This window comes from Canis lupus, chromosome 15 (assembly GCF_011100685.1).
Source record: "Canis lupus familiaris isolate Mischka breed German Shepherd chromosome 15, alternate assembly UU_Cfam_GSD_1.0, whole genome shotgun sequence".
NCBI lineage: Eukaryota > Metazoa > Chordata > Mammalia > Carnivora > Canidae > Canis > Canis lupus.
In genome coordinates, this window is record NC_049236.1 from 38,732,972 (window position 1) to 38,745,386 (window position 12,415).

General features: G+C 37.5%; 1 protein-coding gene across 19 annotated transcripts in view; it reads right to left on the reverse strand.

Moving 5' to 3' along the window:
• ANKS1B (ankyrin repeat and sterile alpha motif domain containing 1B) overlaps positions 1 to 12,415 on the reverse strand; it is a 1,057,476-nt gene that overhangs the window by 303,976 nt on the left and 741,085 nt on the right. For all 19 annotated transcript variants that reach the window (XM_038558749.1, XM_038558744.1, XM_038558739.1 and 16 more), the window contains one exon: positions 4,514 to 4,612. In XM_038558749.1, coding sequence (XP_038414677.1) covers positions 4,514 to 4,612 — 99 coding nt within the window. The remainder of the gene's footprint in view (positions 1 to 4,513; positions 4,613 to 12,415) is intronic.

Sequence of the window (12,415 nt, forward strand, 5' to 3'; positions counted from 1 at the left end):
ATATAGTTGAGTTTTTAGGAACTCTAACATTTAACTGAGGAAAATGAGCAGGAAAGGAGAGCATCCTAGAGGTAAGAAGATAACCAGGTAATGAGGAAACCAGAAGAAGACAATATTGACATCTGACATGAGTATAGGAACCTACTGAAGCTGAAGTGGGGTAAGGTGGAAAGGGGCATATGGACTGTCTTCCCTACTGGTTACTGGTTACTTAGTTACACTGCTTGTAACTAAGCAGTGCTAAGGTAGCAGAGGAACTAATTAGACCCAAGTAGGTCGGAGGATCAGTGGGAGCAAAGTAAAGGGGATAGCAAATATAAACCACTACTCAATAAATCCAAAGACAAAAAGCATAAAAATATTAGGAAAGGAAATATTGAAAAAGAAGTGAGCATGTGACCAAAAAAAGCTAGTAGTGTGTCGAAATACATTTTCAATTCAGGAGGAGAGAGATTAAGAGAGCAGATGCAACAGGGGGTTTGACGCAAGTCTTACAAAGTTTTAAAATGAAAATGCTTTGAATTACTGACTTCCAAATGCCATATTGTCAAAGGACAAAAGACATAATAATGCCTTTTTAAATAGGATTATCCCAATACTTGGTCATATGGAATTCTCACCTGGAAAAAGGTAAATTACATGTTGCACACAAGTAATAAGATTATTTCCCCAAGTCTACGGGACAGAAAAAGTCCAATATGTTTGCAGTTTCTACCAGAGTAAGAAATAAGCCACCTTCTCAGAAAGCGTTTGGTATGTTTCCTATCTTAAAAAGAGAAATGGGTGAACTTTGATCTTCAAAAGTTCTGGGAAACTTTTAGACCTCAGAAAAGACTGAACTGGGGTTAGTGAGGAAAGTGGATACTGGGTGAAAATGGGTATGGGTAATTTGAGCTTTGGTACTAAAGGTTGAGCATTACAAAAGACAGAGGGAAATAATGAGTGGAAGAGAGGAATTAAAGTGCTTACTGTTCAAACTATGTCTATGCTTAGAACACATAGAATGTATTCCAGTGTCTGACACATCAAATTTATTTGAGAACATGCAGACCTTTGCATTGGTGAATATTTCGATATTAAAAAGGGCATATTACAGAAAACCTATTCTTACCAAGGGAATAAACTTTCGTCTTCGAAACTTGAAACAACAAATACAAATAAAGCAAGAAAAACATGCTTTGAAGTGTGCTAACAGATCAAGATTGCATTTAGCAAACCACCTTTTCTCTGTTTAAGAACAATCTCAAGGATTCCAAAACACAATATGCTAATTAAAGGATTTCAGGTAGCAATCATGGGATATTTTCCATGACAGATGAAGAACACAGATATTCGGAAGACTAAAATTGCATAAACACAACAAAGAGACACTGTGTCCCTTTTGCAGCAGTGCAAAGTTAGAGTGAATGCAAATGAATGTGCTGGCAGTAAAATTACACTATTAACCATCTGAAGATTGGGCTCATTACCTAAGAAGGCAAAGCATCAATTTGTAGCATTATAACATTCTGTTTGTGCTGCTGAACACGTGTTTGGATGTTTTTATATATTCTCTACTCATTTGGGTGCATAGTAAGCACTTTTGCATCAGCCTCTTGATAAAAGCTTAATTTTGTATTGTTTCTGTTATATTGTTTTCTTTAATGGGAATGATATTCTGTCTTAAAAATAAACACTCTGTTTATTCTCCAAATAACTCTGAGTTCAGGTTCTTCTATTTCTCATTATCAAATGGCATATGCATCATTACAGATATATCTTAATATTGAGGAACTCTGATTTGAAAAAAGGTATATTTGAATCACGTGAGGAAAATACTCATTTCAGTCACTCATTCTTTCATTCTTTTAATGTGCATGTATTGAGCTAAGCACATTGGGAAGTTCAAGGATGGATGTGATACTACCTCTGCCTTTAGGATGTTTCTAAGGCAGAAGTGGCAAGAGTATTATTAGTGCCTTCAGAACAAGTAGCGCTATCAAATCTCAGAGGAAAGAGACAGCAGGGATTACTGCCTTCTACAAACAGTTTTGGCTACCTGTAATGTGACTGGCCCTGCTCTGGGGGCTGCGTATATTGAAGGGAAGAAGACACTCAAGGTCCTTGAGCATATGGACCCTGCATCTTGGGGCAGATGGAAAATAAAAAAACAAACACATAAATGATGTAACTTCAGGTAGCCCTAAGTGCCATAGAGAAACTAAAGTGGAGTGACATGAAGGACAGTGGGGATATGTGAGGAATGTGACTTTGAAGTCATGAAGGTTTTGGTGAGGAGATAGCAGCTGAGTAGAGATTTGATGATGTTTGGTGGAGGGAGGTGTATGAATATCTGAATACAAGGCTTTCCAGGCAGAGAGACCAGTGTGGGAAGGCCTTGAAGCAAAAATGAGCTTGGTATTTTCTGGAACAGAAAGAAACCATATAACTAGAGTTTAGGAAAATGGGAGTGAGAGATGAGGTCTTAGGTGTTGGAAGAGGCCAGATCCTACTGACTTTTGTGGGCTATGATAAAGATTTTATTTTAAGTGAGAAGGGAATCCACTGGAGACTTTAAAAACGGTGTAGCATGATCTGATTTACGTCTAAGAAGGCTCATTCTGGATGCTGTGTGGAAATTCAAATGTAGAATAATAAGAAGGTAACTAAGACAGAGATTAGGTATCTATGAATTACACAAGCCAGAGAGAACCAAGGAGAGATTGACTCCAGTAGTCTAACCTAGAGATGATAGATTAAAACCCATGTGGTAGTCCAGTTAATGGTGGTTGGTTTGGACGAGGGCAAAAATTACCAAGGTGAGAGAAGTGGTTGCCTTTCAGGGAAAGTTTCACAAAGGAAGTGATGTGGAACTATTTGAATGAACTTTAAATGACAGGCAGGGTTGTGACAAGGGTAGTCACTTACTGATTTATGGAGTGCCTATCATGTGCTGCACACTGGGCTGGGTGTTGGGGGTGGAGCAATGGAGAAGTCCTTGCAGAGAATGAAGAGCAAACTTGCTGAGAAGTAATGTTCTAAGATACAAAAATAGTGAGATAAATAGTACGCTTATGATAATTACTTCTGGAATTAGTTCGAAGGCCACTTTATTCTTTTCCTTTTACTGTAGAAAATTGCACGATCAAACTCCTTTGTATGCGTGACTCTCCTTGAATTTGCAAAAGTGTTAAGTTTCTATCAGTAGACACTCAGTTCACTGTCAGTTGGCAAATTTCATTACATCATTTTCTTAGAAACAGTGATTACTATTTATCTTTCTCATTCTGAGAAGAAATTACAGCCTCATTAGAAAGGAAAAGAGCAGAGGAGAATATAAAATATATGAGAAGTTCATGTACCTAGATGCAAGTAGAACAGTTCATCTGTTTTCAGTCTTGCCCCCTGAATATTTTCCCAGCTGGTTGACCCTACTTCAACTTTCTCTTCTTCTCATTCCTATTGTATACTGCCTCCAAAATGGACTGGCCTAAAGCAGTCCAGTCATGTCTGTTCCCTAGTGCCTACAGAACAAATTCCAAATTCCTTGGCCTGACACAAACTGACCCTACCTACATTTTCTGCTTCATTTCTAACTATACTCTCTACACTCTAATTGTTTTAATCACACTGGACTTTTTTTTTCTCTCTTAAAAAATTAATTTAAAAACCGTGGTGAAATAACAAAGCATAAATTTTGCCACCTTACACATTTTTAAGTGCATAATTTAGTGGCAAAGATTGAGGACATTCACACAGTTGTGCAAATCCCATTGCATCTTAAATCACACAGTATTACTATTCCCCTAATACTTTTGGCAATTTATATCTATATGATTTCTGCTAATCTCTGAAATGCTTTCCTTTTCCTTATCAGTTAAGGTCCTACATATCTTGAAGACCAGTGCTCAGGTCCTACCTCTCTTGCTTTAGGCTCCTATGAAATCTTATCTGGAAACAGAAGGTCAACTCTGTTGCTAGGTAACAGTGCTTAGAGTTAAAATGACATGTTGGTTGGCAAATTGCATCTAGATTGGGAGGATTTATACAAGAACTATAAATACCAGATGGGGATGTGATACTTTGGTCTTCCTTGAGTCATTAGACAGATTCCTTGCCCCTGGAGGCTAAGTCTATGGAGTTGTACAAGAGATACTGCCTCTCACAGGGCATCGGGCTTCTAATTCAGGAACATTCCCACACTCACCCAATACTGATCTTGTCTTCTTGTATCTCAGTTGTCACCTGAGGGGTCTGGCCTGATGTTTGTACCAATATAGGGACTCCCACTAAAGAGAAATCCTGAAGATGCCTTGCTGGTCAGTGGTGTTTCTTGTATGACATCCTTCTTGTAACTAAAGCCAAGTTTGGCCCATAGTAGTCTTGTAAGTCTGAATGTTTCATTGAACCTAAGAAGAACTGCTTTTGGGAGTTGCATCAATAGGTAGAAATGTTGTCCTAAGTACTAATAGCCCTTTCACATCTGGACTGAAAATTGCTGTACATAGGACTAGGATAAGAAAGCATTGCTTACCTTTGGAAGGAGCTGGATTGCCTGCAGAATTCTTTGTCTGTGCCCAGAATTAAGGATTCCAATTTCCAACAAATCCTGATCTTCCATAACATTGCTTCCCTGAAACAAACCCAGAAATATTACCAGTTAAATCAGGCATTTTTACTACAGGTAAATAATGATTTATCTGATGCGGAGAAAAATAACCAACAAGTGAGTTGATTTTTACAAATGAAAACAGTCATTCTCCTGTGAGGGTGAGAGCAAGTAGGAGGTGACTGAGCTGAAGGTCCTGGGAAAGCTTCCTTCACCTCAGAAATGCTCTCATGGCTCACTATTTATCTGCGCTGGGAATTCAAATTCTGTTCCCATGAAAATGTAAATGCTTCTAACAAGTGTTGCCATTTAGGGTCAACAGTGATCTACCTATATGTTGACATGTATGAATACATTTTTCCTTCCCCTAAAAACAGATTTTGAGAAGAGGACTGATTAAAAAATTGAAATATACTAAACTGGCTAAAAGTGGGAATTAACAATTAAACTTAAAACACTGAATGCCAGACATCTGATCAAGATATGGGGATACAACAATGAATAATTTCCAGGTCCCTGCCCACCACTGTCTTTATTCTTTTCAGTCCAGGGATGGAAACAGATTTTCAAAGGCAGTGAGAGTGCTATGAATGTGCTATGATGGTGACACATGCTTGGGAACCCCGAGGGGATGTGTTTTCAGTGGAGATGATGTCTGATCAGATACCCGAAGCATGATTAGGACTTAGCACTCAAAAGAGGAAGGGCTCAAGGGAAATTATGTACAGTATCCTGTAGGTGAGAAAGAACATAGTACATTAGGAAGCACTGGGTTCTTGGATGAGTTGGAGAGAAGAACAAAAGGTAAGGCTGGCAAGGTAAGCCAAAGTCAGGCTATGCACACATTGTACGCCCGCTGGAGGAATTCAGACTTCATCCTGACCACAACAGGAAGCCACGGACAGATTTTAAGAACTGGAGTTACATACGATATTCCAAATTTAGAAAGATCGATTTAGTTTAGTTTTAGTTCAGTTTAGGGGCTGGGCCTCACAGTTTCCTTACCTATAAAATGACAAAGTTAAGCCACATGATCTCCAAGGACCAGTCTAGTCCTGAAATTCTCTGATTTCAATGATTTTTGTTTTAGGCCTCTGATTAATTTCTAATATGGAAATTTATAGATTGCTTAGTTTGTCCCTGAATTTTAGTCTTTTGTAGTTTGTAAGCTAGTTTTCATTTAAACTGAGGGGTCTATAGAGAAGTTCAGAATTCGGATCACTCCTTTTCTGGACAAATCAAACTATCTTATTAATGTGTAACAAAAACACTTATGAGTAGAAATTACAGAAGACTTATTTATGGAGAGAAATGGGTATAGACAGATATTTAAAGCAAGAGAACAGATTGGAAAGGGCAATCCTGGGAGCATGAAGACCATTAGGAGCTACTGCAGTTGTTTGAGAGACAATGTGGGCTTAGACTGAGGTAGTGGTGGTCCTGGGAGATAGAAAGATACGGGTGGGCTTGAAACTATCAAGAAGTTTGACTCAGTGAGTGAATCATAGAATTATGGAGAAATGCAGAAAGTACATTAGTTCTGGGCTTGGGCAATGGGGGTGAAGCATAATGTCTTCTCCTGAGATAATAAAGGAGGATGGGCCAGTCTAGTGTGGTACGAAGGGAGTATCTTTCCCTGTATAGGGGCAGAATAGATGGATGTAAACAATTTAATATCAGACTACATTATAAATGGATAATTGATTATTTCTAGAAAGATTAAAGCCATAAGAATGGTCCCATAGCTAGAGATTTAAAATGGGCCTTCACTGGACAAAAACATGCCACCTACTCAAGATATCATTCCTATGCTTAAGCTACCCTGGCCTTCTCAGAGGAGGGAGAATGATCCAGGTATATAGCAGCATGATAATGAAATGCCTAATGAAAAACAAATAAAGCCAGTCTTGGCAAAATGCCATGGGAAACATTGCCCTCAAGAAATTACTCTGTGCACACAATAGAGCATGGCTAAGAATATAAATGGCTTCATTTTGAGAAAGCGTTATTATTTTCAGCAATGGACCAGTATGTCATGAGTAGGATTTATGAAACCATTATCTATTTGACTTTTAGTCTTAAAAGGGTTTCCAGAAGGAGTTAAAAGGGTCTTGAGAAGTAAAAACAGAAAATAAAAAACAGGAAACAAAACACTTTGTCCATCTATGTGTTAGACCATTACCAGGTTTTCCATGGGCTAAATTAGCAGCCCACAACATTAGCTCACACACATTCTTTGGTGTGTCTGTGTTTGTCTTCTGCTTCAGTAATTATGGAGACCTACTATCTATAGGTAATCCTGAAAATTGTATTTCAGTGTTTGAATACTGAAATGATATGAAGAATTAAATCCTTAAAACCACGGTTCTTCCTCTCCACTGCCAACATACCGTCTTCTCTACCTCCAGGAGGAAGAACCTTTTTGAGAAATTGTAAGGAAGTTAGATATCTTCTCTTTGGGTCAAATTTCCTAGCATATGGAATAATTACCAAACACTTTTGGAAAATGAGTGAAAATTTGGGAAGCCCGGTGCAAATGGTGAGAATGTGCCCAAGGGGAAATGGTACTAATTGTGGAAATGTAAAGAAAAGGATTCACTGTCCCCAATGAGGCATGCTGTGAGAAATTTTCTATTTTCTCTCTTATTGCAATATATAGAGATTACCAAAAATATCCTGGTGCATCATCTAGCAAGTCTTTTTTTGAACCACCACCAGGCTTGGAGTCTAAAGATCTGGGTCCGAATCTTGTTTGAGTAAACTTAGCTAAGTCATATATTATTTCTAGGTCTCATGGTCTTCACCCATAAAATGCAGTTCAATGAATACTCATTCAGTTCTAAGATGCTATGATTTCAGTCATGTCTAACTTTTGATTAGTATCCTTATATGTAAATATAGATTGTATAATTTGTAGTTGCATTTACATTTACATTGCAATTATATCTTAAGTGTTTCAGAACTTGCAATCTAAAGTTAGCTTTAAGGAGTATGGTTGACACTTGAACAACACGGGTTTGAATTGCGGGATCTACTTAAACTTTGTGGGTTTTTTTTTTTCAATAAATACAGTACAGTACTGCAAATCTATTTTCTCTTACTTGTGACTTTCTTAATAACATTTTCTTTTCTCTGGTTTATTTTATTGTAAGAATACAGTATATATATATAACATATGAAATATGTGTTAATGGACTGTTTATGCTATTAGTAAGGCTTCCTGTCAACAGTATGCTATTAGTGGTTAAATTTTGGGGGAGACAAAAGTATAGCAGATTTCTGGCTGCATGGGGCAGTGGGGGTGAGGAGGGGGCTCAGCACCTTCAAGGGTCAACTGAGAAATTACAGAGAAGCACAAGAATGTACTTTTTTTTGGACAAATTAATCTCAGTACTCAGGTAGGAACTTATAGCATTTCTTATTAAAAGAATACTTTCATTCTGTAATATGAATTCTTGCAGCTTTTCAGAGAAAAATCAAATATTTCAAATCTTACAACTAACCATTTCATTTGCACTTGGGTAACAGATGTGCCATCAAAGACAATAAACATTTCCATTCTTCCTGGGGAGCTGGAATTTATTCTCCTGTTATGACTTGCCTTCACTAAATGTTAGAAAATCTCAGTTTATCCTTTCTCCCCCCAGGCCCCCCCCCCCCATAATAGCTAAATGTAAACTTTAGCTTTCTCCCTCCTCCATTCATTTTCCACGTGACTGGCAGATCAAGGGTTTCTGGGGTAGAGCTCCATTATGTGTGTCTTCTGCTGAATCAACAACCACGCTGCACACTCTACCTCCTCATCCCCAGTACGCATGCTTTGTCTTCGTCCTCATCGCCCATTTACTCCTCAAGCCATCAAAACAAGCTTTTACCCCCACTAACCCCATAGAGTTTCTCTTCCAAATGTTGAGAAGGACTTCTCAATTGCCATATCTAGTTGATTCTTTTCAAACTGGATTTCAAAAATGCGTTAGCCACATGTGGCTGGTGTGCTGGACAGCATGAATAGAGATTATTTCTGCCATCAGAGAAAATCCTATTAGACTGTACTTCTTCACAATAAAAGACATTGAAACTGTAGTTGAATCACACAGATAGGGCAAAAATGTGGACTGACAGGGAATCAGAATAGGGAGTCAGAAATACTCATGAGTCATCTTTAGGATATAATTGATGTGTTTCTTAGTCAAAGTTCATGAACATAAAATTGAGGAAGTTTAGAAATTTTCTTCTAATTTTTCAGTCATTAAAACAAATTAGTAGCAGTTCTGTTTTTATTAGCATTTCTTTCTTATGGGCCTAGAAATCTATGCTACCAAAAGGACAGATCAAATCAAGGAGTAATTTGTTATTTTCTTGCACACTGCCAGGCACATTGCACAAGGCAGTTAGGGAATAATAAGCAGTAGGCAAAGTTGCTTAGTTAATGACTTACTAGAAGGATCAAAGGCCCAAAGCAGTATTTGTAGAATAACTGTTCTTTTACTGACAAGAAATATCTAATCCAGGAGGTCTTTACTGCTTTCTTAAATCATGGAATGAGGAAAAATAATATATTTTATGCATGGAGAGCTGGAAACTAAAGTTTCTCTGACCCTGGAGAGAATATTTTATATTACTGGATTTTTTCCAGCTGTGATAAACTAACAAGATGACCAAGTAGAATAAAAAGTAGCATTTTGTACTTAATGTTCCACGAGAAATATAACAGCTATTTATTGAAATCATCTCTCAAGTATATCTAAACTGATTGCTTCTGTCTCTCAGAACTCCAGCTTGAAAAGAACTCTTATTTTCACCACTTCAATCCCAGATTATATTCATTTAGCAAACTTTCCTTCATGTTGCATATTATATATAATAAATGCCTACAAATGCTAGGGAAACATATTTAAGAACCACAGGGAACTTGTTTCTTTTTAATATAAGCTTAAGTTGGATGTTATTTATTCTCTCTCTTCAGTCCAAGACCGAAAAAAATCAAGAGGATACTGTCAATCTGGAGAAAAATTTCTTTTGCTCTATAATTAACTACACTAGATTCTTCTCCACAATTTGTGTGGCCTGAGATATTTAAAATAGAATATTTGTATAATGGAATGATAGCAAGATCTTGCAAACTCACACATGAAGAAACACATATTTTAGTTTATTTTTAATATTTTTTTACAGCATAAATGATGTGGTGGCATAAAACTATACATGATATTCTTAGAATAATGCAACTTCTTAGCTTCTAGAAAGGCTGTGAGTCTATTTGATATCAACTTACAAGTAAACCGAATGCATGTCTTTTCTGCATGATTAGGTTGGTAACTATTGGGATAAGTCCCAGATCTACAATCCCCCTATCAGTGTTGCAAAGTTCTATTTCGTTTATCAGATGGAAACATGGGTTACCATAAGTAATCAGATAATGGAAGATATGCTTCTTCCAATTTTATTTTATTTTTTAAGATTAAAAACATTTTTTTTGCATGTGTGCTTTTTCCAGTTTTAATTCCCTCTCTTACACGAATGGAAAACAGTATACTTTTTACCTCTCTACCTTAGCCTGATGTTTGAAAATATTCTATTGCAATGGAATTTCTTGTTCACAACCTAACTAGATTTCACATACTTATAGAGTTTCTCAGATTCTTCAGACCACATGGGTTATTGACTCAAATAAATGTCACATTACTGAGCAATAGTTAGAAAGCATCTTATATATGTAAGGTATGTATTTTAATAAATAAACTATATCTTAGAATTATTTTTAAGATTAGTATTTAATAGCTAACATGATTGTCGTTTTATAGTACCAGTTGTTGCCTCTTTATTTTTCAAGCCTATTTTCCCTTTGAAACATCTGTTTTGAAGCTATGGAGACAGAGGGAGGGAGAAAGAGAGAGAGAGAGAGAGAGAGAATTTAAGTAATCAGGTATTTATTTGGTAAAGTATTGAGCAAGATTTGATGATTTCATAAGGCGCAATTCTAATTCATTTGAGAGTGTTCACGTGTTCATGTATATTTTAGAATTATATATATATATATATGTCTTCAAAGTCATTTATGTAGTAATTTGTACTGTCTTGGTCAAAAGTTTCACAGATGCAAGAGGAAACCTATTCATTTTTAAGGATGTTAATCCAACGGTCTTACAAGAAGAAACACAGTGGTGAACAAAACTTATTTGTATGTTCTTACTTTTTTCCCAGATAACATACATATGAAAATATGAAGCTTATAAACATCTACTGTCTTTCAGTTTTCACAACAATATCAGTTGGGGTAAGCATGAGGCAAATTACTCACTTACTGAGTTCTGATTCTGTGCTTCATGTGTTTTTTTTTTTTTCTTTAAGATTTTTATTTATTTATTTGAGAGAGAGTAAGAACAAGAGAGATCACAGAAGAAGAGGGAGAAGCAGACCCTCTGCCAAGCAGGGAGTCTGATGCAGTGCTCAGTGCGAGGCTCAGTGTAGGGCTCCATCCCAGGACCCTGGGATCATGACCTGAGCTGAAGGCAGACACTTAACCAACTGAGCCACCTAAAGGCCCCAGCAAGGCCCTCTTCTAAATGCCTAAGACATATTACTTTATTTGATTTTCACCATAGCTCTCTGAGGTAGGTATTTAACTTCCTCCCTTAGCTAAGAGGAACCTTTCTCCTTTTACCTGATACTGCCTCCAGTGGGGCTAGTGTGGGAGAGAAAAGGTTCAGTAAAAATATGTGGCTAGATTTAAACTATTTGCATTTTGCTTTAGAGCCATATGAAATTCACATTTGAAAGCAAATGTTCCAACATATTTTACGTTTGATTTCACAACGTTTGAGCAACAATGAATCTTTCTTTATAGAACAGAATTTGGAAAGCTTTCTGACCTAATCTTCCCTCCTCTGCTCCAGTCCTCTCTGTTCACTGAATCATGGAATCAGGGTTGGCAGGGACCTGGGGGGTTTTCTAATCTAAACGTTCCCTAACTAACCACAAAGCTTTAACTTCCCTCTCTCTTTTGAAGTGTGGTGTCTAGCTGGGTTACACCATTCCCAAAGGGGTAGGGTGGATATTAAATGCTTTAAATGGTCTTTCCCAATAGCTGAATCCGAGCAGGGGGTGGGGATGGGGTTGAGGGGGACACCTCAGTCCTACTCGTTTAGTTCTCACCATGCTGCAGACTGAGTGTGACAGGAGAGCTATTAGAAGAACATGCCAAAAGTGGAGATGAAAACAGTTAGCAGCTGTCCTGTGTCCTTTTCCAATCACAAGCTGTGAAGTTAAAAAAAATTTTTTTTCCTTGGGTAGGCTGTACATAATCTTGGCAGGTATCTGAGTTTTGTTCTTCTATCTAATATGCTGAACATTCCTCAGTGCCTCACAAGAGAAAACTGAGCAGCAATTAGGTTAGTTTGGACACCCTGCTCTTAACAGAAGAGGAACATGGCACCTTCCTATTTACAACAGGCATCTCTTGCGAGTTGTCTCTCACTGGCGGTACAGAGCTCCACAAGGAAGCTCCTCTCTGGAGAAACAAAGAGAATTTGCTCCTGAGAATAACCAACACAGCCACACATTTATGAAGCAGAAAAAAAGTGCCTGAGATGATTAATGTTAACAAGCAGCCATTAAGCACTTAATGAGTACCACGTATTTTGTCCCCCTTACTTAGAAACCTTACTACTGGGTTATGAGATAGGAGGCAATAATTTTATATCACAGACAAGGAAACTGAGTCCCAGAGCTCTGAAACCATTTAGGACATTCACACGGTTAGCCTACAGTGGATCTAGGATCAATGTTTTACTCTTTCAGACTATGACACTCATGTTTCCTTTGCTA